Source organism: Gymnoscopelus braueri, assembly GCF_963280865.1.
Source record: "Gymnoscopelus braueri genome assembly, chromosome: 12".
NCBI classification, from domain to species: Eukaryota; Metazoa; Chordata; class Actinopteri; order Myctophiformes; family Myctophidae; genus Gymnoscopelus; species Gymnoscopelus braueri.
The window spans coordinates 31,438,276-31,464,733 of record NC_137614.1 but is presented as its reverse complement, the minus strand read 5'-3'; the positions used below and the strand labels follow the sequence as shown (position 1 = coordinate 31,464,733).

Genomic DNA, 26,458 nt, shown 5'->3' with positions numbered 1-26,458 from the left:
CCTTCTGTGATATTCTTTTGACCCAAAATGATTTATTTTGCCTTTTCGGACGAATATTTTCGTTGGCTGAGTTTTGGGTGCATCCTTAAATAGGATCCTATAGTCAGGTGAGGTGAGGTGAGTTAGGCTCTTAATCTTCTACATTCTTTTCTACTGATGAAGCATCAGGTTGATGTGTTTAGGAATCCAGTATAACAACATGTCTCTCTGTCTCTCTTCCCAGATCATCACCTTATAGAAACCTGATTATTATCTGGTATCGGTTCATACCTGACGCTTTGTGTCTGCTGGTTCATACCTGACTCTGTGTGTCTGCTGGTTCATACCTGACTCTGTGTGTCTGCTGGTTCATACCTGACTCTGTGTGTCTGCTGGTTCATACCTGACTCTGTGTGTCTGCTGGTTCATACCTAGCCTCGATCTCCAGGCTTTTATTTTCCTTTGCGTTTTGCAAAAAAATACGAGCCTGGACCAGGGTGTTGACGTTCCTGGCATAGGAAGTGGGAGTCAACCTTTAATTTCCCCAACCAACCAGAGTGCAGTGGGCGTCACTCCAAATGTTGTGACGTCAGGGCTCACGGCCCACGGATTCTCTCTCCCGAGATTTTGAACCCGCCCCTCTAGACCAGATATCAGACGCGCTAGGGCAGCCTAGTTCATACCTGACGTTGTGCAACACATTCAACATTAACACTTCTACAGACGAGGTTCAACATTAACACTTCTACAGACGAGGACGGTGGACTCATCAGGACGTGGGACCGGTAAGGGCTGAAGCCACAAACCAAACACATGTGATGGTAAAAAAAGAGGGGAAAGACCAATTAAAAGGTCTTTATTGTATTGGCTAATGCAGAGGCAAGAACGCCTTGCACCGACTAAACGTATGCATTAGCCAATACAATAAAGGCTTTTTATTTTTGCTGTGTAACTTTATCACCCAATTGTACCAAAGAACACCTTGGTTTGGAATTTTACTCTTTGCCAAAAAGACGCTCCTTTTTCTTTCTTTTTTTTCCTCCAACACGTGATGGTGTTATATTGTAAAATACATTGTATTAACTTTTTTAATAATATTGTAAAAAGTTAAACTATTTGCATCTGAGATGTAGTGAAGTAGAAGTAAGTACAAAGTTATCAAGAAAATAAATAAAATGAAATACTCGAGTAAAAGTGCGTCAAGTAGGCTACAGTACAGAGTAAATGTATACTTAGTTACTTTACACCATTGTGCGGAGGTGGAAAAAGATACTTTTACTTAAGTAAAAGTATCAATACTGCAATGTAGAAGTACTCTGTTACAAGTAAAAGTCCAGAATTCTACATTTACTTGAGTAAAAGTACAAAAGTATTGGTATCAAAATGTACTTAAAGTACCAAAAGTAAAAGTAGTAAAATGTTTGAAAATAGCAGATCTACAAGCTCACAACGTGTCGCGATGCGACGCGTTGTGAGCTTGTAGATCTGCTATTTTCAAATAGCCTAAAATAAGGCTAAAGTGGTTAATGTATTTTTTATAATGTCATAATTTATATCTACAAAGTAACTAGTAACTAAAGTTTTCAAATAATAGTAGTGGATTAAAAGTACAATATTTGCCTCAGAGATGTAGTGGAGTAGAAGTAAAAGTATAGACAATTGGAAATACTCCAGTAAAGTAAAAGTACCAAAAAAATTGTACTTAAGTACAGTACTTAAGTAAATGTACTTAGTTACTTTACACCACTGTGAATGACGTGGAGCTACGGCAGGGACAGAGGCTGGCAGCGTTCCAGAACAGTTTGCATCATGTCAACCCTCCAGCCTGTTTCATACATGAGCCTCAAGTGAAGCGTCTTGTTGTGGCATTTTAAAACTTTGAGGAGATCTCATGAGGCCCCCTGACTGTTTGAGGCCCTATGTGGGATTTTTTAAAGGGCCTTGAATGATTGGAAAGCTGTTTATTTATATTTATTTAAAAACAGAAAACCTCTCATGAGGCCCCCTGACTGTATGGGGCCCCAGGCGGCCACCGAACCTTGCCTACAGCAAAGCAAGGCCCTGGCCTGCGTGTGTGTTTTGATTTGTGTTGTGCCGTGTGTGCCGTGTGTGTGTGTGTGTGTGTGTGTGTGTGTGTGTGTGTGTGTGTGTGTGTGTGTGTGTGTGTGTGTGTGTGTGTGTGTGTGTGTGTGCTTGCGTGTTTATTTCATTTGTGTCAGTGCTGCTTGCTTGCGTGTGTGTTTAATTCGTGTCGGTGTGTGAGCGTGAGTGCTTGTGTGACGCGTTTGTTTGTTTTCACTTGCTTCATTCACGTTGGTGACTGCGTGAGTGTGTGTGTGTGTGTGTGTGTGTGTGTGTGTGTATGTGTGAGAGAGACAGAGACAGGGAGAGCGTGCATGCGTGCGTGCAACCAGTGATATGGAACATGGGAAGAGGTCTACTGTTTATTTGTACCACTGACTGCTTTATGTTTAAAGCTGCATTACTGCAGACTAATCTAACCTTTTAATTAATTGTCTGGTTCTGGTCTTATTTTCTTTAATAAGTGCATGTTATTCTTGTGAGACCCTCATCATTCCAGGCTCAAACTATTAGTATTGCCACCACCACCAATAATAATGATATAAGAGCATCTATCTGCTCATACAAACCACGTTCACTGGAGCAGTGGAACCCTTGTTGTGTTGTGGAGCATTTACTATAACAAGGTATAGATAGGCCTACATTATGTTCTATGTCTATACATTACTGTATGTATAGACATAGAACCATTAATGTAAAGTGTTGCATAATGCTTAGTCAGTATAAAAGTATAATTTCTAGTATTGGACTAGTACTGTATTCAGAAGTAGGGGTGGAAAGGGAGGCAAATTATATTGTATGTAACCCAGGTTTTATTAATAGCGTAAGTAAGGTACTTACTATGGGATATCATCGCCCCCTGGCGATCACACAGAGCACACACTGGACTCCCGAATTCCAATTCCTATTGGATAGGGTCGTGTGAAGCAAAACACTGGCGACCGGTGGTGGTATAAATACCATTGCGTCATATGGACTCGCCCTCTGAAACCTTCCACTCTGCACGCCACACTGCGCACAGAGGGGGTTAAAACGTAAGTACCTTACTTACGCTATTAATAAAACCTGGGTTACATACGTAACCTAAGGTTATTATAGCATAGCTTCGTACGGTACTTACTATGGGACACATAAATGTCCCCCGGGGGAGCCCAAGTTTAACCAACCCTACCCAAATGCTTGCCCAAGGCCGCAGGTCCTGCCCTCGGCAGGACCATGGCCCCCAGGCAACCCAGACCCTGTGGGTCAGGAAGCAAAAGGATGTATGGTAAGACCTTGACAGACATAAGTCCTGTCCCTAGTCACCAGCCCAGACAGACCCTGGTCTGACCGGCCCGTGACAGAGAAACCAAGGCCTCGTCCTCCCAGACCATGCCTAGCAGGTCCAGAGAGGGCTTGAAGGGCCAGCCAGGCAGGGAGAGAGAACATGCCCCCAGGCATGCCTCGCATTCCCTGACCTGATCCGGCTGCTGCCCACAAGTAGGAAGAAACCACATGCCCTTAGGCATGACAGTGTTCACCTAGCTTGAGCCAGCTCCTACACCCAAGATCGTGCGTGCCATCTCAGATGCCGCCACGTCCAGGCTGTAGAAAGATGCAAAGGTCAAAGGAGACGACCAGTCAGCGGCAGAGCATATCTCCTGCATTGACACCCCTTTGTAAAGGGCCCAAGATGCAGCTACACTCCGAGTAGATTGGGCCCTCAGTCCCAGCGGGACAGCGGAACCACTACTCACATATGCCAACCGAATTGCCTCCACGATCCATCTGGACAGAGTCGGTCTAGCCACCGCCTTCCTCTGACCCCGGCCAAAGGAGACGAAAAGCTGAGATGACTCACGATCGGCCGCCGTCCTCTGACAGTAGAGCCTCAAGGCCCTCACTGGACAGAGACAGTGCAACCATCTGTCCTCCGCCGAAGTGAACGGTGGAGGATGGAAGGCCCCCAGTTCCACTGGGGCCTGGGCAACCACGCCGGTCTTAGACACAAACGTCGAGTTGGGTTTCAACAAAACCCTCTTGCCGTCGTCTGAAAACCACATGCAGTCCTCGCTCACAGAGAGCGCTTGCATGTCACTGACGCGTTTCGCCGTGCAAAGGGCCACCAGGAGCACTGTCTTGAAACTCACGATCTTCAGATCCAATGTTTCAAGAGGCTCAAAGGGGGGCAGACACAGTGCGTCCAGCACCACAGTCAGGTCCCACTTAGGGAACAAAGGTCTGTTCACTGGCCTAGCACGCTTGGCGCCGGCCATAAACCGTCGCACCAGCGAGTGCTGGCCCACCGACTGGCCATCGAACCCATCGTGGCAGGCGGTGATGGCTGCCAGGTACACCTTGATGGTGGAGAAGGCCAAATCATGATCCAACCTGTCCTGCAGGTAGATCAGAATGCTTCTCACAGGGGCCTGAAAAGCCACCACCGGAGGTGATTGCTCCAGGCACCAGGTCTCAAACATATTCCACCTAACGTCGTACTGACGTCTGGTAGAATCTGCCCTAGCCCCCTGTATAGTGGCCACCACTGCAGGGGGCAGGCCTTGCGAGTTTAGACTCCACCTCTCACGGGGTAAACCCACAGATCCAGAGCCTGGGGGTTCTCGTGCCAAACCTCGTCCCCGCCTTGCCTCAGAAGGTCTCTGAGCAGGGGGAGAGGCCACGGCTCGTCGTAGAGGAGGGGAGAGATCTCTGTCCTCCACGTGCCCCATGCTGGTGCTACCAGCAGAACCATCCCACCCCGGGTCCTGATCCTCTCCAGCGTCGGACGGATCAGACCCAGGGGTGGAAAGGCAAAAAGTAGACCACTCGGCCACTCGTGCGCTAGAGCGTCTACTCCCAAGGACTGGTCCTTGGCCCTGATCGAGAAGAACCGCGAGCACTTCGCGTTCTCTCTGGACGCAAACAGATCGACCTGAGCCCGGCCGAACCGGGCTCAGATCAGATCCACGGCCCTCTGGCACAGCGACCAGTCCTCGTACCGGAGCCCCCCTCTGGACAGCAGGTCCGCCCCGCTGTTCAGGTGGCCCGGCATATGAGTGGCACGCAGCCGCGCCAAGCGTTGCACGCTCCAGAGCGTCAGCTCGCGTGCTAGCCTGTCCAACACAAGGGAACCCAAGCCTCCTTGTTAGTTGACATAACACATCGTTGTGGTATTGTCCGTTCTGACCAGGACATGACACCCCACGATGCGGCTCTCGAAATGTTTGAGAGCGAGGAAGACCCCCAGCAGCTCCAGGTAGTTGATGTGGGCTCTCCTCTGGGAGGAGTCCCACAACCCCCGGGCTGAGTAGCCTTCGTGGACAGCCCCCCAACCTGAGAGGCTGGCGTCCGTGGTGATCACCTTCCAGGACACTACAACGCCTATCTTGACCCCTTCCTGTGTCCACGGTTGGAGTGACACTACAGCGTGGTGACACTACCACTTTCCGAGAGCCCATGGAGTGCGGTATCCTCAGAGACCGCATCCATCTCTGGAAAGGTCTCATGTAGAATCTGCCCAGCTGGATCAGGTGTATGGCCGAGGCCATGAGACCCGCAGCATGCATGCATGTCCTGTACGTGACTTTGCGCCCTAGGCGCATGGAGCGCACACATGCCAAGAAGCTCGTTATCCTGTTCTGGGACAGGCGCGCCACCATCGTGGTGGAATCCAAGGATATCCCCACGAAGGTGGTTTGTTGGGATGGAATCAAAACGCTCTTCTGAGCGTTGATTGTGAACCCCAGGGACTGCAGGTGCGCAATGGCCACCTCTGTGTGCCGCGCTACCTCTTCCCTCGACTCCGCTGCCAGCAGCCAATCGTCTATGTACCTCGCCAGACACAGACCCTGCTGTCGCAGCGGAGCTATCGCCTCTGTGCATTTCACGAACACCCGGGGGCTCAGTGACATGCCAAAGGGGAGCACCGTGTACTCGTACACTTTGCCTTCGTAGCCGAAGCGCAGGAACTTGCGGTGCGGTGGGTAGATTGGGACGTGAAAATAGGCATCCTTGAGGTCTATACTCGTCCACCAATCTCCATGACGTATCGTTTGCAACAACGTCGCCGTTGTGAGCATTCGAAAGTTGAAGACCTTCAGAAATCTGTTCAAACCCTTGAGGTTCAGAATAGGTCTTACGCCCCCCCCCCTTTCTTTTTCACCAGAAAGTACTCCAAATAAAAACCCAGTCGGTTCTGATCCGGAGATAATTCTCTGATTGCACCCTTGCTCAGGAGAGCCAGAACCTCGTCCCCCAGCGTCATGGCCGCTTGGCCTGACGCTCGGGAGAACACTACTTTGGTTGTTAGTGGAGGTATGCTCGAGAATTGCAACCTGTATCCTTTTAGCACGGTACGCAGTACCCAAGGATTTGGTCTGCAAGCTCTCCATTTGGAAAAACATCGAGCGAGAGGATTCAAGGGGAAGGTGGGGGCTGCTGACGTCACTTGCCCCTCGGGTTCTGACCGTTCGACAGTGGGGAAAGCCTGTGACGTAGATGGGGAATCCCACACACCGTCGACATCCGCCCTGTAGCATTACTCGTTAGCGCTAGCAGGGCTAATGTCGGTCTCGTCACAGAGCGAGCGTCCATTTCCCTGGGAACGTGAGACGCTGTCGCTCTGCGTGACGTAACATCGGAACCATGTCGCGGTGTTGTACCTACCCGGATCGTAACTCCCCTCGGGGAGTGTTGATGGAGTAACACCGGGGTTCGCTGATGTGAGTTCCGTCGCGCCTCGTCCGCCATGTTGGAGAGGTCGAGGGGAACGGACCTTTTGTGTAGTGTTTCTACCCGGAGCGAAACTATTGTTCCCCCTGGGGAGCTTCGCTGGTGTAACACCGGGGTTCTCTGAGACGTAAACTTCCGCCTCTCCTCCGCCATTTTGGGGCAGCTGAGAGAGGCGGCCATTTTGTGCTTCTTTCGAGCCCCAGAGGCTTTTTGTCGCACTCTGCCGGACGGAAGAAGGTACTGCAGTGACGCAGATGGAATTAAAGTTTTGTCTGCAGAGAACACCCTTTTTACACAAAGCATTTGAGACATTTGATTCATTAGCATAGGTTTCTCTACCTGCGTTTGAGACATCATGTTTACAGCATGCACAGTATCTGTCCCTACAGTGTTTGGGATGTCGCCAGATGACATAGCGAACACTGAGGGCTCATGAAAGTTTGCAGAGGACAGTGTTTCCCACCGGGAAACATGCTGTCTTGACTTCTCATGGCATGGGAAAAAATGGGCATTTGTGTTTTTGGCAATAGATTTATTCCACACACAGGAAGCACATTTTGTACACTCATTGTCATCACTTCAGAAAGGACACACATGACTTTGAACCGTATTCATTGTCTTTAGCGTGTCTTTTAGTCTCTTTGCACCGGTGGACTGGTCCTTGACTCCGTCCGGTTGGGCAAGAAGCCGTGGCCGTGGTAATCGTGGTAATCGGGGTAATCAGCTGGGGGCCCGATAGAACCGGGCGATGAGTGTCACTTCGTCTGCCTCCCCTTGCGACTAGGCCCACTGTCCTTACGTTGGGGCTTAGGCGAGGGGGGAGGAGGTGGGGCGCGTTTCTCATCCTTGCGCCTGACATCCTGAGCACCGTAGGAGCCGTGAGGACGCTCCCAGGAGCTGGCTCTGGTGCTGGATGCCTTGGACGCGCCACGTTTGCGCCCAGAGGTGCGTCTGCCACCCACAGCTCCCTGCTGTTGCGGCCTAGCCACAGTGGGAGCGGTGGTTGGTGAGAGGAGGCCTGCGGCTGTCTCCTCAAGCTGTTTCTCCGCTGCCTTGGTCCTGGTGATCAGGTCGGCTGCGGTGTCAAACAGGTTACCGGCTTTGAGTGGAAGGCTTTTGAGACCCGTAGTCAAGATGGCCTTGCACCCAGCGGCTAGGTCGAGCCACTGGAGTCTCTCCAGGTCCGCTGTGAGAGCCATGGCTCGGCCCGTCCACATCAGCGCGTTGCAGGAGGTGAGAATCGCGAGCTGGACCAGCCTCGCGAGCTCCACTGCATCGTCGAATGAGGCGGAGTGCACATCCGCCGCTGTGTCTGTGTCCAGCTATCAGCTCTTTAAGCTTCGCCGCGGACGAGCCCTGGAGCAGCGACCCCACGTTCAAGGCCTTGACAGCCGATGCAGAGGCCTTGTAGAGAGCAGCGTGTGTGGCGGTGGTGGACCTCTTACCGTGGTTGACGAAGACAGGGCCACTCCCGTGGCTCAGTCTCACCGACCCCGATATGGCCCTCTCGATGGCAGTGGCGAGGTCTCTGTCCATCGGCGGGAGGCCCGCGACCCCCAGGTCGGCCCCCGTTAGGATGTTGGAGACGAAGCCTAGGCTGTTTGGCTCCTTCCTTTCCTTCCAGGAGAACTGCACCGCGTCCCTGACGCCGCAGGCTTCTGGAAGCAACTTGGACTCGATTACTCGAGGGGTGAGGGGTGCCAGACCCTGGAACCCCGGTATGGGGACCCCGACGTACAGCTTTGCTGGCTCCATGGGCTGCGCCAGGCCGCATCTGGCGATAGCCCTCTTGAGCACAACGGAGACGGCCTCCTCGGGTATCCTCGCCTGGCTAGGAATCTCCGGGGTTACCGCCGCCTCTTGTGAGAGCACAGGAGGACCCGGGCTGGTCATCGTTACCTCCTGTGTCTCTTGGTAGGATTTGAGGCCCACATCCTCCTCCTCGTCCGCCACCACGATGAGAGGGCTGTCGTCCTCGTCGTCGTCGCCTTCGAAGTCACTGCAGTCCGGAATAGCAGTGTCTCCCCAGGCGGCGATGGAGGTGGTGGGGGAGAAGACGACGTTGTCGCTGTCCTGGGACGGCCCGATGGCCTCGACAGCAGCGTCGGGGTCCGGAGATGAGGAGTTAGCCCTTAAGGCCTCCTCACTCCGGACCTTGCTGATGGCTCCACTGGAACGTGGGGCCGAGTGGAGAGGAGGCCCCATGGCCCCCAGGCTAGTGCTAGCCGCTGGCGCCCTTGGTGCTTTGGCGGGCGGCGCCTCGGGGCTAGCATAGCCGTTAGCTGAGGCAGCTAGCGATGTGGCCCTGGCCAGGCGTCGCTCCAGCTGGGCCTCAGAGAAGCTGCTGCAGGGGGCACACCTGTGCTCGTCACCGTCCCGGTTACGGGCGCAAGCCTACCCGCCCTGGCAGGACAAAAGTGTTGTAGACCATTCAAGTATCTCTGGGTCGTGGTTAGCTCGCCATCATGCTCATCTTCTTTCATGGCATGAGAAGAACCTGGCCTGGATGTAAAAAAAGCCAAATTAATACATTAAAACAAAAACAGCTGATCTACAAGATCACCGATAATTAACTTACAAATGGCTGATCTACAAGCATTACATCGAAAATAAATCTACATTCCAACCAAAATAACAATCAAATCAGAACAAACATTTGAACCTCATGGTCATTCACCAATTCATTCTCAGTCAGTTTCACACAGCCAATCAGGTGTGGTACACTGGTATATATATATATATATATATATATATATATATATATATATATATATATATATATATATATATATATAGCTGACATGTTGACATCATGTGTTAGTAGGAATCCACCATGGAGACACGTATCCTGAAGGCTCTGGACATGCTGAATGACGAGGAGCTCATCAGGTTCAAGTGGTATCTTCTGAAGCCTGGCAATGTCGAAGGTCTCCAGCCGCTGACAAAGAGAGCTCTGGAGAATGCTCAGAACACGGCCGTCGTCGACCAGATCGTGCAGAACTATCCCGGAAAAGAAGCAGAGCTTATGACGAATCTCCTGGAGAAGGTCAACAGGTTTGATCTAGTGGGGATGTTTGGAAACACACCAACAGGTAGGTGAAGAGAGGTTAGATAATGTTTATAAGTTAATGTGGTAACACTTGCTATGCATCCCATGTCTATAATACATTTTAGTCGCCCTTCTCTGTCCTTAGTTCAGGGTTGATTGCAGGTGTGGTATAGTGTCAAAAACATAAAGGAAAAAGGGTGGAAAAAAGTCTTGCACTCCACCAAAAGTTTAAGGTCTCCTTAGCGACTAATAAAACATACTGTATGTATGTTTATTTTCCATGCTCAATAAAGTGCTCCAAGTGTAAAGTGCAGCAATCGTTTCAGTCATGCGACCATCATCAGTGCCAAATAATAGATTATTATATAAAGAGGTTTGATTTATTTGATGTGTTTATTCTGTATTGTTTTAATGGTTACAAAAACCTGAAAAATATTACAGAAAAAAGAAATTCAACAGTGATGTTTTAAACTGGGATCAGACTACATCATATTTTCTTTCACAACAGCATCATATCAGATCCTGCAATTATAGTGCCAAATATAGAATCCTCAACTGAATAGCGGAAATGAAACATAAATGGTCTTTACCAGAGTAATGAATAGTTCCTGTGTGTAATCCTGTGATTACCTGTATTGTGACATTCAGTTATGTATACATGGCTTAACCCTATGAAATGATTCTGTTTTACAACCATGAGAACTAACATGGGATGCATAGGATGTGTTATCAAAATGTCTGCCTGTGCCTAATAATACTAATATATTATTAGTAATATATATATGTGTAGAGAGTTTATGTGTAGATGTAAATATGTATAGTTACTTCAACACAACAATATTACAATGAATACAAGATAAAGATATAGAGATGATATGAGTCTTTGACTGTCTGTGGTTCATCTAAACTTACATTATGTTCTATCTGTATGTTCTGACCAGAAAAAGGTGCCATCACTGAAAACACACTTCTTGGTAAGTAATTGATTATTAAAGACCTACACAAGTCGGTCGCAGCACAATTTACGGTACACTAATTTGACATAATAATCCGTTATTACAAATAATGTGTTTCTTATTAGCAATAATGTTTTTTATTAGAAAGAAACAAACGTTGTTATACCCTTATTTTCCACTATTATCCCTTAATTATGTTCTAATTAGAAATTGAATGAAACGTAACAAAGACCTAACAAAGCCTAATAAGACCTAACAAAGCCTAATAAGAACCCCGCAACTACTAACTACACGATGTGACGTTAGGCTACTATTAGTCTACTGTAAGGGTTTCGTTAGAACAAATGTGTTCTTTATTAGGCCTTTATTTAATGTTATTTCCACTTACTTCAAGTTACTTTACATATAATTACAACAGAACTGTACCGTAAATTGTACATCAGCCATTCCGGGCTAACTTCATGACACATTAAATTCTTCCTACCTTTTTTGCTTAATAAAAATGATTATGTTTGTAACCCCTGGGTAATTTCCCCAGCGTTAATATGTGCCTATTTCAAAACCTTAGTAGTAGGCAGGCAATTTAATAAGTCAACAGGTCTTTAGAAGCTAGTATCACTTTAAGAGATCAGTCTAACTTGTAGCTCCTGTAGGGGCTATCTAACTTGTTGACTGATTGGTCTTTATGACGGTCCATCACTTTTCCAAGCATATCATTGGTTGGGGGGCGGGACGAGCTGGGATGTGTGTGTGCTTAGCCAATTTTAGACGGAGAGTTTTTAGTGTGTCTGAAGGACTCACATAGTGTATTTAAACGGGATCATTACGTGACAATCGTAACACTTAGTGCATAAGTGATGAATGAGTTTACTCATCTGTATTGATAGTGTTTAATATTTATCCTGTTTGGAGTCAAGACGAGTCCTGGTTTAACGTTACTGTAGTAAGCAGGCGTCTCGAGTTACACTGTTGTTAGCCTCTCATGCTAGCTGAGCTAACGTCCAGTGTGAGAAGCAACACCGGGATCGTTTTGGAATATAAAGACTTTCGGACACTTGTTTTATATATTTTATTCAACGTTTTTCATAAAGTGCTTGGAGTGGCAAAGCTTAAAAGAAATGTGTCCATAATACTGGATTTCATTGTCAAAATGGCTTATTTTGCAGTGAGTGAAAATAAAATAAGCTGCAGCAATTGTTTCAATTTATTAAGCTTTCCGAGTTGATGTTATGACCTATACAGCAACCAGCCACTAGGGTGTGTTTAGGCTATTTTGTCTTCACCTAGCCAAATGTATTGAGAAAGTAGCCTAAGCTAATGTGCCTCATGTTTTATAATATGTAATAGTGAGCAGTATAGCAGTCATGTGCAATGGGCTTCCATAACATTTCTGGAGCAGGTAAGTCATTTGGAAGTAGGCCTACAGTTTGTCAGAAATTAGACTAATAATCAGCTAATATTGATATATAACGAGCATGCATTCTCCTTTCATGACGTTAGCATGGACTGGCTGGTGTGCAATTTACGGTACAGTTCTGTAGTAGTAATGAGAAGTAATTTGTTCCTAATAACAACATAATAATTTGTATTAAGCAAAAAGGTAGGCAGAAGTATAATGTGTCATGAAGTTAGCCCGAAATGGCTGATGTACAATTTACGGTACAGTTCTGTAGTAATGAGAGTTAATTTGTTTCTAATAAGTACATATTATTTGTTAAGAAGCAATAAGGTATGTGTCCTGATGTTGGCACAGAATAGCTGATGTACAATTTACGGTACAGTTCTGTAGTAATGACAGGTAATTTGTTTCTAATAAGTACATATTATGTGTTAAGAAGCAATAAGGTATGTGTCCTGATGTTGGCACAGAATACTGATGTACAATTTACGGTACAGTTCTGTATTAATGAGAGGTAATTTGTTCCTAATAACAACAAAATATTTTTTATTAAGCAAAAAGGTAGGAAGAATATAATGTGTCATGAAGTTAGCCCGGAATGGCTGATGTACAATTTACGGTACAGTTCTGTTGTAATTATATGTAAAGTAACTTGAAGTAAGTGGAAATAACATTAAATAAAGGCCTAATAAAGAACCCATTTGTTCTAACGAAACCCTTACAGTAGACTAATGGTAGCCTAACGTCACATCGTGTAGTTAGTAGTTGCGGGGTTGTAATGTGACGGTCAAGTAAGTGGAAATAACATTAACATTAGGCATTATAAAGAACTTGTATTTCTTATTAGGCTTTGTTAGGTCTTATTGGGCTTTGTTAGGTCTTATTAGGCTTTGTTAGCCTCCTATAGGAATCTGTCGAATAGCGGAGAACACCATTTCAAATAACGCCTTTTGTTACGTTTCATTCAATTTCTAATTAGAACATAATTAAGGGATAATAGTGGAAAATAAGGGTATAACAACGTTTGTTTCTTTCTAATAACAAAACATTATTGCTAATAAGAAACACATTATTTGTAATAACGGCTTATTATGTCAAATTAGTGTACCGTAAATTGTGCTGCGACCCATAAGTCTATAGTTTGCTTGTTTTGTCGATGGTTCATCAAAATGTATAAATATATGTCATTGCAGAGATGCGTGATCTGAAGGCTGAATTAGAGAAACTAAAAACTGCATCGAACCAAGAGACAGGTGAGTAAGATGAAATGTTTTAAATGCATGTGTCAGACATTCGTAATCTGATTAATAGTAGTTTTTTAATCCATGAGTCAGATATTAGTAATCTGATGAATAGTTGTCTTTTAGAGAGCAGATATACCCAGGGCCACCGCTAAGCACATGCACATCACACACTGTGGGTAAGGCACCATGGGCCCATGGGCCCTAACTTGGCCAAGAGTGGCTAAACCCACTATTTTGGGATTTAGCATGGCGCAAGGGGCGTTCCCGTGCAAAAGTTGCTATCTTCGGACACCAGCCTTATCCCTAAAACACCTGCGCTACCCGTTACATTATGCGTAGGTGTGGTTTGGGCTTTACATTCATAAAACCAATCACCGTGCCAGATGCCATTGCCTTTAAGAGAAGACTGCGCAAGCCAGTATCCCCATGCAATCTTATGCTCTCTCCCTCTCTCTCTGCCCATGGAAGAGTGACGTTGCCTTGAATACATTTATATTTGATACACAGAATTATTACTCACACATTGCTGGTTATAGAGAACTTTAAATTACTGCAATCGATTGTGTTCTGGTGTGGTTATAGTGAACGCAGATCAAACAACATTGTATTTGTCTTTGATAAGCTTAACTGGCAAATGCTGATAAAAACACAATTTATTGACACAATAATTTAACAATCACACTTTTGTGGATTACAGTAAAATTGTAATGACAATCACATTCACAATCACTTAATTCAGAAGTGAACTCTGCGGCCACACTAAGGCACTTATAACGTTGGACACTATACCCGATACCTTATACACTATACCCGACTATACCCGATATGCTCTAGCCTTTGAATGTCTTTGAATCAAATCATATTTGATAGACATAATTATCACCCACATGTTGCTGATTGTAGAGAATGTTATATTATTGTAATCCGTTCATTATGTCCTGAGCAATAGATTAATGGAACGGAGCGAATGGCATCACGCCACAAATCATTGTCTTCTTTGAATAGACTATCATCTTATATAAACACAATTGACACTTTCACTTCTGCTGATTATAGGAAACTTAGTATCACAAAGATTCGTTGACAATTAGGAGAGGGAGACTCTGAATGTTGTGCCGTTGTGTGCCCTGGCCGTCTCCCAACATGTCCATTGCAGTCACGCTCTACATAACAAATTTGGCATAGCGGGTGGTTTTAGAATCACACCTCCAGGCACAAATAACGGAGTCGGCATAATGTAGAGCGGATACAGATAGTGTGGCCGTAAGATACCGTTTAGGGACAGTGCCAGCTGCCTTGTGCGTAATTCACAGGTAGCGGGCTACCGGGTAAGGCTTCACCCAAGATAGGGCCCCATGTTCCCAACGGGGAACCAAAATGATCCAATCATCTTAATTATAAATTGAATATTTAAAATGAGATGAAGAACAACTACAATAGGCACAATTAGTGTTGCCCCCATAGCGCCCACTGCTCCTGTTACTTAGGATGTGTTAAATGTATTAATATCACTGCTACTAATACTTAGGATGGTTAAATGTATTGATATCACCCACTGCTCCTGTTACTAAGGATGGTTAAAAGTATTAACACATTCACCGCCAGAGGTGTTTCTAGAAAAGGCTGTTGCCTGTGCCAGCCATTTTGACCATTCTGACTCATCTTTGAGGACCCACAGAATATTTTGTGCTATGACTATGAACACACATATCGCAAAACAAAGATTAGAATCTCTTCTTTCATCTGGAAAAGAAAGTGAGTTGATAGCATGTTCTGTTTTTTAGCTAGAGGTAGTTGAATACAGCTTGTTTTTTTTTTACCAAAAACGGCCCTTTTTCTTTCAGATTCAGAGTTATGAGCATTTTAGTGAAAGAAACACGTTTAGAGACATAAAAATGATTTCAAAAGTGTTTGACATTTATTTTGCGCCTTCATTGACATCAGTCATGTAAACAATACTTGTTTATAAAAAAATCACACCCTGTGTGAAGTGGGCGGTGTCTTGCTAGCTAATCACAATTCTGAATGGAGTCGATCAATCATGTACAAAAGATAAATACATTTATTGAAACACTCTTTATGATGGACGAAACCATAACTTGAAAAAAACCAATTTATGGTTTTTTTCAAGTTATGGTTGCTTATATAGGGCTATGCACATGTGTCATGTGACACTGGCCAATCACAGTCCTGAATAGATTGTGATTGGCCAATCACAGCGCAGGATAATTGTACAAATTTCCAAACCTCACTTTTAGGGGCGGTTTCACTGCCCAAGATATTTGTAAATTTTTCCAAATCTCACTTATAGGGGCGGTTTCACCGCCCAAAAATAAACTGCTTTTGAGTGTACATTAATAGCTCTGTTTCACTCAAAAGTGCAAGCTTATTTTAGCTCATTTCAAACACAAAAAATCAACTCAAGTTATATACATCAAATAATAAATAATAATAATAATTCAAAGTTGAAAGTGAGCTCTTCAGTGGTTCTCAACCTGTGGATCGGGACCACAACGGTCCCGATCAACAGGTTGAGAAACACAGAGTGACGCCAGAACCCTCGAAAGGGTGCTAGGTACTTTGCTTGAGAAACAAGCAACCAGGTCTATGAAAACAAAGTAAGATATGTGTTGTGTACTACGACTATGTCGATCTGAAATTGACTAATAGTCCACACAGCAGTTTATTATATGATATTATAAAACATATTAGGAAAATAGCCGATCTACAAGCTCAGAGGTTGTGAGCGAGCTTGTAGATCGTCTATTTTCACGGCAAACACTCGTCTATTTTCACGGCAAACACACACACACACTATTATGTGTGTGTGTGTGTGTGTGTGTGCGTGTGTGTGTACACACACGCACACACACGCACACACAGACAGACACACGCAAGCGTAGTACCGTAGTCCTCTCCAAACACTCTGTGTGTGTGTGTGCGTCAATCTGAAATTGACTAATAGTCCACACAGCAGTTTATTATATAATATTATAAAACATAATATTAGGAAAATAGATGATCTACAAGCTCAGAGGTTGTAAGCGAGCTTGTAGATCGGCTATTTTCACGGCAAACACTCTGTGTGTGTGTGTGTGCGTGTCGCGCGCGCGCGCACACACACACACACACACACACACACACACACACACACGCGCGCGCGAGCGTAGTAGTACCGTAGTCCTCTCCAATAGCACGGATCTATCCAAAATAAATAAACCTTCATCCGTGGAGTCACAGCGACGTTGAGGCGCGCTCTTCTTGGTGAGTTCTTTATTTGTTTTCAAACAACAATGATGGCGGAGCGATCAGAGCAGACCCGAGCGGTAACATGCACGTGGACGGCTTACCGTCTGTCCTGCCTGTGTAACTACCTGGTCGGCGTGTGTGCACATACGAGCACGAGCGTGAGAATGTCACGTGAACACGCTTACGTCGTCTCTCAATCACGGGTACATAAGAGCCAAGATGCGTAAACTTTCGGCTTGGGTGTATAGGGTCAGGAACAGTTCATCCCCGGGCGCATGTGTGCACGTACGAGCGCGAGAATTTCGCGAGCACGCACTTGCCCCTTCATGCTCTGCTCACAGCCTAGTCTAGAGAGTCAGAGCGTGCTCGCCTCGGATCAAATTCTCCAAGTTTGATCCGAGCGGAGTGGCGGTCTGGCGTTATCTCTGACGTTATCTCGACTTTAGTGTTTTGTAATAGCGTGTTTTGTGTGATCATGTGACCGAAACACGTGATTTTTCAACTTCTCCGTCATCTAGATGAATGATATTAACGCACAAGCTGCGCAACAGTGTAATATACAGTAAATCAATGAAAAGACCCATCCATGGTTATAACCGTGGGTGGCAGGTAAAGGGGTAGATTTTGATTCACGAGTATAACCGTGGATGGCATGGCATGTGTTAATATCACTGCTCCTGTTACTTAGGATGTTTAAACCTCATTTCACTGTGTATGCAAATATTAATTGGCAAATACCACATATATCTGTCATTGCAGCTCAGCAGATACGTGATTTGAAGGCTGAATTAGAGCAACTAAAGATTGCACCAAACCAACAGACAGGTGAGTGATATGAAATGTTTTTAATCCATGTGTTACACACTAGTTCTCTGAAGGCAACAGACTCAACCGTTGTGATGGGAAGCATGTCTTCAACAACATACCTGGCAATCAATCTGTTTAGTTGAGTCTGGATGACATGCTGTGGCGATTAAAAAACACGTTTTTTGGCTGTTTAGATGGAGTAGCTCCATCTGGGTCACTGCCGGTGGTAGAGACGATGGGGTCTTTGGCGACTAGTTGTATAGCCCCATGTACTTTTCTTGGTGCTTCAGGAGATTAGCATTGCTGTTACTCGATGTGGACAATGTTTTCTGTCCTGCACACGGTTTACATTTGACCACAATATTTTTAACGTCCTTTATCTCCACAAATAAAAAAATAATGGTTCTATTATTTCCAAGCTGCAAACTAAAGCTGCGCTGTTGATGAGGCTTGCATTTGCCTGTGTGTGTGTGTGTGTGTGTGTGTGTGTGTGTGTGTGTGTGTGTGTGTGTGTGTGTGTGTGTGTGTGTGTGTGTGTGTGTGTGTGTGTGTGTTTATTTCCCCCATAAGGCAAGACCCTGACTCTGATTGGCTTACCCTGACATTTTACCCTATGTTAACCAATCATCACTTTCACTTTCCCATGTTACTGTGAGAACACACGGCCTGTAAGTTAGATGACAGGCAGCTCTGCAGGGGTAAACAGTTCAGTTCAATGACATAATGTAATGCAGGTAACGCACCCATTTAAATCACAGTAACTATGACGGCGTTACTGAATGGGAAAGGGTAACTAGTTACGTTATTAGTTACCGCAAATAGTAGTTGCAAAACTGCTAAGAAGGGGAGGGGCCATTGGAAGCTTGAGGGAAAAGAACAGATCAAGCTAACAACATGTCGAGTCGCAACGTGTTGTTAGCTTGTAGATCTGTTCTCCAAAATGGTGACGTAAATTGTGCCAGACCACAAAACGCTTAAGCAATAACAGAGTTTTATACAAACTGTACATCGTGCAAGTACAGTAACAGTGTGGAAAGCTTGTTATAGCCAGAATACTGAGTAATATTTGTGCAAATTGTGGAGTTATTTGGAGCATGCATTTGCTGTGAGACCCTAGCGAACACTGACTCTCCGCACTCCATGGGTGTCCTCCTCCATTCTGGTAGACAGACGGTTAAATGTATTAATATCACCCACTGCTCCCGATAGTTAGGATGGTTAAATGTATTAATAGCACCCTCTGCTCCTGATAATCAGGATGGTTAAATGTATTAATATCACTGCTCCTGATAATCAGGATGGTTAAAGTTGTACAATGCAGAATCACAAATAACGATTTTTAGCAACCTCTGCTGGTCACTACCGTCACTGCATACAATTTCCGTAGTCCTCGATTACCCAGAGTTCCATTCGTTTTCACCGGAAGCCGGAAGCGTTTCAAAAAGCGATCTTTTAATTGTTTTATACTATCTACGGATCGTTTCTCTTAGCCAGTGGAGCATTAGTTACCATGAGCTGTGCTTTCTTTTTCTGTTCTTTTTCGATCTTCCAATCCTACATTCTCTTAAAATCAGCGTGAGGTTCCTTTTTGTTATTAGCGCGGTAGTTCCTGGCCAAACAGGAAACCGTTGCGGTAGTTCCTGGCCGACGTCATGACGTCGGCCAGGACGTCGGCCACGACGTCATGACGTTGGCCAGGAACGTCATTTTCCCAGGAAAGTCCCCCCCGTCCACGTTCAATAGAAAATATATAAATAAAAGGCTTCCGGGGGTGAAATTCATGGAGTGGGTGTTGTGAAACTTTTGCCACTCACAAAAGATATACAATTTAACTTTAGTTTTGTTGAAAACGTTACCTAGTATTACTTTAAATGTATTAATATCACTGCTCCTGATAGTTCGGATGGTTAAATGTATTAATATCACTGCTCCTGATAGTTAGGATGGTTAAATGTATTAATATCACTGCTCCTGATAGTTAGGATGGTTAAACCTCATTTCACTGTATATGCAAATATTCATTGGCAAATACCAAAAAGGAGTGTGGACTATATTATATTAGATATTATTCTTGGTTCATATAAACACACTTCTTTCTTGGTGAGAAATGGATTAATACAATCCTTGTTTATGGTTTACTTGTTCTGTTGATGGTTCATCAAAATATACAAATATCTGTCATGGCAGCTCAGCAGATACGTGATCTGAAGGCTGAAGTAGAGAAACTAAAGATTGCATCATCAAACCAACAGACAGGTGAGTAAGATGAAATCTTTCTTTATCCATGTGTTAGATATTAGTAATCTGATGAATAGTTGTCTTTTAGAGAGTAGATATACTCAGGGCCACCGCTAAGCACATGCATATCACACACTGTGGGTAAGGCACCATGTTCCTAAAGGGGAACCAAAATGAGCCAATCATCATAAATGACTGAATATTTAAAATGAGATGAAACACAACTACAATAGGCACAATTATATCATGATATACTGTGGATTAAAATGTAATTTCATGTTAATGATTTCTTGTGTCTACTTTGTCTCCAGTCGATGCTTCACGTCCAGCAGTGTCTCCTGGAAGCACAAACAGACAGGACTTTTTAAAGCGTTAGTACATGGTGGTTTAGAGTGTGTGTGTGTGTGTGTGTGTGTGTGTGTGTGTGTGTGTGTGTGTGTGTGTGTGTGTGTGTGTGTGTGTGTGTGTGTGTGTGTGTGTGTGTGTGTGTGTGTGTGTGTGTGTGCGCATATAGTTTATTTTTTCTTTACATCAATTAAATTAAAATCCTAAAAATTAAAATTAAAAAAATCCTACTTCAGGGTCTTCAACAGGGGACCCCTGCCCTAATTCATCATACAAGAGTGTTGCGGCAAAGCAGTGAAAACAGCTGATCTCCAAGCTCACAACGTGATGCGACGCGTCGTGAGCTTGTAAACTGAAAAAAATAAGTTGTTAGATCTAAGTGATTGAATAGTGGACATTGGTTGCTCATTAATGGTTTGCTTTGGCAGCACTCGATCCAGTTGTCTAGGTTAAACACATCAATATTAACTTAACCACGGGGGCACGGTGGCACAGTCGGTAGCGCTGTCGCCTCACAGCTAGAAGGTCTTGGGTTTGATTCCCGCCGGGACGCTGGGGCAGAGTTAGGGTTAGGGCAGTACACAGTATCTCTATAGTCATGTGATCAACACGGATCTGTCCCATTTTCCATATTCTAAGATTCGCTTCCAAAGTTTGCACGATTTTCTTTTTAACAAAATGCCTCAAACCATGAACACAGCGTGCGATTTCCATGAAATTTTGCACGCACATTCCCACTAGGCTGAGGAAGAAATGCCACTCTTTTCCCCATTGGCCTGTTATAGCGCCACCAGCAGGTCCAATTTAGCAAAACACATTTTTGGAACAAAATACCTCAAATCATGAATGCAGTGTCTGATTGCCGTGAAAGGCCTAAGAAGAAATGGTGCCCCTTTTCACATTGGCCTATTATAGCGCCACCAGGAGGCCACAATAACCTACCTGACCTTGGGGTCTAAATAATAACTACATTCATTCAATGTTGTGGACATGCAAGGTTTCTGCCCAACAGCGATGTATTACGCAGATGATTTTATAGTAAAAAGTAGGGAATGTGATATTTTCTGGTTAAAACAAAGTTTTTTGTAAAAGGTTAAAGCTCTATATTGCTATATGTAACCCTGGCAGAAATATAACAGATCAGTAACTTGACTACGCCACCTTGGGAGTTTCACCCAAGGAATCAATTAAAGTGCTAAAGTAACCACGCTGAAGTGTAACACAGGTTTGTTCTGTAAATGAATGGAGCAGAGACGTGCTTCAAGATAATCAAGTACATTTATTTTAAATGCCACTTGATGATATCATACTGATATTACAATTTAATTAAACAAGTTAATCACAATGTAATGTTAAAAGAGTAGAAAAGCACTATTATAAAATACACAAGTGACAGTCAGACTGTAGGGGGAGGAGAGAGAGGGGGGTTAGTAGAGTGAGGATTCAAACACTTCAAAACACAACACTATAGGTGGGTTAGGTGCACACTACAAACCACACACACACACACACACACACACACACACACACACACACACACTACAAACCACACACACACACACACACACACACACACACACACACACACACACACACACACACACACACACACACAGTGGATAGAAGACAGTTCTCCCCCACAGTGTGACTGCGGTCGCCTCCAACTATCTGGGTAACAAGAAATAACAATTAGCAATATAAATGACAATAAGTGGCAGTTGTGTTGTTAATGAAATAAAAACACAATACAAAGGAAATAAGGGTCTAACAGTAACTAAAGGGGCAAAGGAGCGCCTATAAAATAAAACAACAGTTAGCCTCCATAAGGCATTATAATTATACATCAAAATACATTCAACTCAAAATACAGAACATTATATAATACCTCAACAGTCAAGGTCTGTGTCTATAGGGCAGGGAGGGGTACCTGGAGGGGTACCTGGAGGGGTACCTGGCGCATGGCCAGTGGCGGAACAACTCAAAGCCGGGCCGGTAGGCACAGCACAGTGATCAGGGCCCCCCCCCTGCACACGCATGCACAGCCCCCCCTCGCATGCACAGCCCCCCCCCCCTGCGCACGCATGCACAGCCCCCCCACGCATGCACAGCCCCCCCCCTCGCATGCACAGCCCCCCCACGCATGCACAGCCCCCCCCCCTCGCATGCACAGCCCCCCCACGCATGCACAGCCCCCCTCGCATGCACAGCCCCCCCTCGCATGCACAGCCCCCCCACGCATGCACAGCCCCCCTCGCATGCACAGCCCGTGCACGCGAAAATTGTTCAGATTTTTTTTACGGATTTTGTTACTTTTTTTTCTCCTGTTTTTAGTTTCTTTATTTCGGTTTTAGGGTGAGGAGCATGCAAAGTGCGTCTAATTCTAATAAAATTCTAATCCAATAATTGTAGTGGAGTAAAAGTATAATATTTGTCTCTGAGATGTAGTGGAGTAGAAGTAAAAGTACTGCAAAATGCAAATACTCCAGTAAAGTAAAAATACCTAAACATTTTACTTAAGTACAGTACTTGACTAAATGTACTTAATTACTTTACATCACTGCAAAACATGTGTAGGGGGTCTTGGAGAATCGGGGGATAATCCAGTCCATAGTATTTATTTACCATTTCATGTTTTTGACAGAAATCAGAGAAAATGTAACTTTTATAATAAATCCTATAAAACAAAAACTAAAGCAGCTTCATGTTGTTGTGATCACGTGATCTCTGGGATGATCATCATGATCATTCAGACTGTAGAACAGTGCCCTCTATAGTAAAACCACTGAAAACACCAGTGGTGTAAAGTAACGAAGTACATTTACTCAAGTACTGTATTTGCACAGAGACGCTATAGGGTTCATGTGGTTAAAACGTTCACTCTGGTGTTCCTAGTTTATACGTGTCGTTATAAGTGAACAGTGGTGGAAAGTAACTAAGTACATTTACTCAAGTACTGTACTTGAGTACAGTTTTGAGGTATATTTTTTTACTTTACTGGAGTATTTGCAATTGTCTATACTTTTACTTCTACTCCACTACATCTCAGAGACAAATATTGTACTTTTACTCCACTACAATTATTTGAAAACTTTAGTTACTTTGTAGATTTAGATTATTATATTATAAAACATACATTAACCACTTTAGCTCTATTTCATACCTAGGCTATTTGAAAATAGCAGATCTACAAGCTCACAACGTGTCACATCACAACGAGTTGTGAGCTTATACAGTAGATCTGCGATTTTCAACCATTTTAGTATTTTTACTTTTGGTACTTTAAGTACATTTTGATACCAACACTTTTGTACTTTTACTCAAGTAACATTTTTATTCCGGACTTTTACTTGTAACAGAGTAGGCCTACTTCTACACTGCAGTAGACTATTGATACTTTTACTTAAGTAAAACATTTGAGTACTTTTTCCACCACTGGAAAACACACATGAGGACTTGTGTGAAAATGTTTTAAATGATTTATTATTTTAATGTGTTTAAACATGTTGGTGTATAATATAATAATAACATGTCCAGCATACAGTCATCAGGTAGAAAGTGTTTCATTAGTTGTGATATTTTATCATGTGTTTTTCTCACAGATTCCTCTCCTCTGTCATTGGACCCAAACACACTGAATGAGAGACTCATCCTGTCAGAGAACAACAGGAAGGTGACTTATACACCACAAGACCAACCGTATGCTGATCATCCACAGAGATTTACCCGTTACTGTAATGTGTTGAGTAGAGAGAGTCTGTCTGATCCTTGTTACTTTGAAGTTGAATGGAGTGGAGAGAAGGTTATGATAGCAGTCAGTTATAAAGACATCAACAAAGAGGAGGAGAGGCTATCAGGCTTTGGACAGAATGACATGTCCTGGGCGTTATGCTACATGCTACGCTACGTGTTCTGTCACAACGGCATTGATACTGATATGTCAGCACCTGCTCGCTACACAGGAATAGGAAGGGGCAGGGTCGGGGTGTTTGTAAGTCAGAGAAAAGGTATTCTGCGTTTCTATGAGATTCATGGAGACAGAATGAAGCTTCTTCATACAGAAAGAACCTCCTTCACTAGAAGACCTCTCTATGCAGGGTTATGGGCTGTTAGAGCTACAGCAGAGGTGTGTGAGATCTGGTAAACATGTTTAAACTCTTAAACCCTCCAGTGGTGGAAAGTAACTAAGTACATTTAATTAAGTACTGTACTTATGAAATACAGTACAATTTTGAGGTATATATACTTTACTTGAGTATTTCCAATTTTCAGTACTTTTACTTTTACTCCCCTACATCTCAGAGGCAAATATTGCACTTTTACTCCACTACAATTATTAGAAAACTTTAGTTACTAGTTACTTTTCAGATATAAATTATGATATTATGAAACATATATTAACCACTTTAGCCCTATTTTATACATAATCTGTTTTCAAACATTTTACTATTGGTACTTTAAGTATATTTTGATACCAATACTTTTGTACTTTTACTCAAGTCAATTTTGAATTCCGGACTTTTACTTGTAACAGAGTATTTCTACATTTCAGTATTGATACTTTTACTTAAGTACAACATGTGAGTACTTTTTCCACCACTGTAAGTGAATAAAAAACAAACAAAAATAAATAAATGACATTTTAAAAAAAATGGGGAATATAGTAGATCAAGCTCACAATGCGTTGCATCGTCTTACGCTCATATGAATGGATATAAATAATAGATCTTTATAGAGCAGAGCTCTGTATGATATTCAAAAACTCATTTAATTTAAAAAGTTGAAAATGAAATAAAGTAAAAAATAATCATGTACTACACAGTGGACAGTAACAAAGTACATTTACCAGAGTATTTTACTTAGTTATATTTTTGAGTATTTGTACTTTTGGATACTCCACTACATTTCTAGTTAGGGAAAAAGTACATTGTTAATTAACCATCAAATTATTGTCTTAGGAATGAGAAAAAAACAAAAGAATATCCATGAATTCAAGTCTCCATGTGGTGACTAATCCATAGGAAAAAAGTCATTTTGGGGTGAACTATCCCTTTTGGGGGGTCCTCAGTTCAAATATGATTATTTTGGGGGGTCCTCAGTTCAAATATGATTATTTTGGGGGGTCCTCAGTTCAAATATGATTATTTTGGGGGGTCCTCAGTTCAAATATGATTATTTTGGGGGGTCCACAGTTCAAATATGATTATTTTGGGGGGTCGACAGTTCAAATATGATTACTTTGGGGGGTCCATAGTTCAAATATGATTATTTTGGGGGGTCGACAGTTCAAATATGATTATTTTGGGGGGTCCTCAGTTCAAATATGATTATTTTGGGGGGTCGACAGTTCAAATATGATTATTTTGGGGGGTCGACAGTTCAAATATGATTATTTTGGGGGGTCGACAGTTCAAATATGATTATTTTGGGGGGTCCTCAGTTCAAATATGATTATTTTGGGGGGTCCTCAGTTCAAATATGATTATTTTTGGGGGTCCTCAGTTCAAATATGATTATTTTGGGGGGTCCTCAGTTCAAATATGATTATTTTGGGGGGTCCACAGTTCAAATATGATTATTTTGGGGGGTCGACAGTTCAAATATGATTATTTTGGGGGGTCCACAGTTCAAATATGATTATTTTGGGGGGTCGACAGTTCAAATATGATTATTTTGGGGGGTCCTCAGTTCAAATATGATTATTTTGGGGGGTCGACAGTTCAAATATGATTATTTTGGGGGGTCGACAGTTCAAATATGATTAACCTGTGTTCCAATGAGCACATAGCCGATCTACAAGCTCACAGAGTGTCTCATTGTGACGTGCTGTGAGCTTGTAGATCGACTATTTGTGCTACTTTTGTGTGACATTGGAGTAAAACTAGGGCATTAAGTTAATAATAATACATAATGTAGATAGGAGGAATGATATGCTCTATGCCACGGGTCTTCAACAGGGGGTGGGACCCCCTAGGGGGTCCTAAGGGTTATATCTATCTATCTATCTATCCTGGGGAGGAACATTCACCAGTTATTTTATTTTCAGCAAAGAGGTTTGGTGTAGAGTGAGAAAAAGAGCAGACCAAGTACAGAGCCACAGGTCAAGTTTACTAAGTTTTGGGGGGTTTAAATGTGATAAAAAACACATTCATATGAATCCAACATGTTGACACTTTTCTCCCTTCTGGCTCCCAAACATTACAATTACAACCTAGACTGATTGATTGATTGATTGATTGATTGATTGATTGATTGATTGATTGATTGTTTGCAAAAAAAAAGCACAGGAAAGTACAGTTCAATACAAGGTTTGCTAAGAGGATTTAAAACCCAAGAAAGCCTATGGCTTGTTTCCATTGGGGTCCTTTGTACTCAATTCATCGAATAACTCACTCCCAATCAT

At 43.6% G+C, this 26,458-nt stretch overlaps 1 protein-coding gene across 2 annotated transcripts; it reads left to right on the top strand.

Moving 5' to 3' along the window:
* The first annotated feature begins 280 nt into the window (after nt 1-280).
* LOC308097238 (uncharacterized protein) lies at nt 281-25,240 on the top strand. Of its 2 annotated transcripts, XM_080444909.1 has the most exons (9): nt 281-394; nt 703-764; nt 9,596-9,863; nt 10,762-10,794; nt 13,369-13,428; nt 17,428-17,493; nt 19,663-19,731; nt 20,025-20,084; nt 23,658-25,240. In XM_080444909.1, exons 3-9 carry the CDS (start codon nt 9,605-9,607, stop codon nt 24,197-24,199), a joined length of 1,089 nt encoding a protein of 362 aa, XP_080301035.1. In that variant the 5' UTR covers nt 281-394; nt 703-764; nt 9,596-9,604; the 3' UTR covers nt 24,200-25,240. The 2 variants fall into 2 exon arrangements, with proteins under 2 accessions (XP_080301035.1, XP_080301036.1); XM_080444910.1 differs by lacking the exon at nt 281-394 and having other exon boundaries at nt 640-764; nt 9,593-9,863.
* The last annotated feature ends 1,218 nt before the right edge of the window (nt 25,241-26,458 follow it).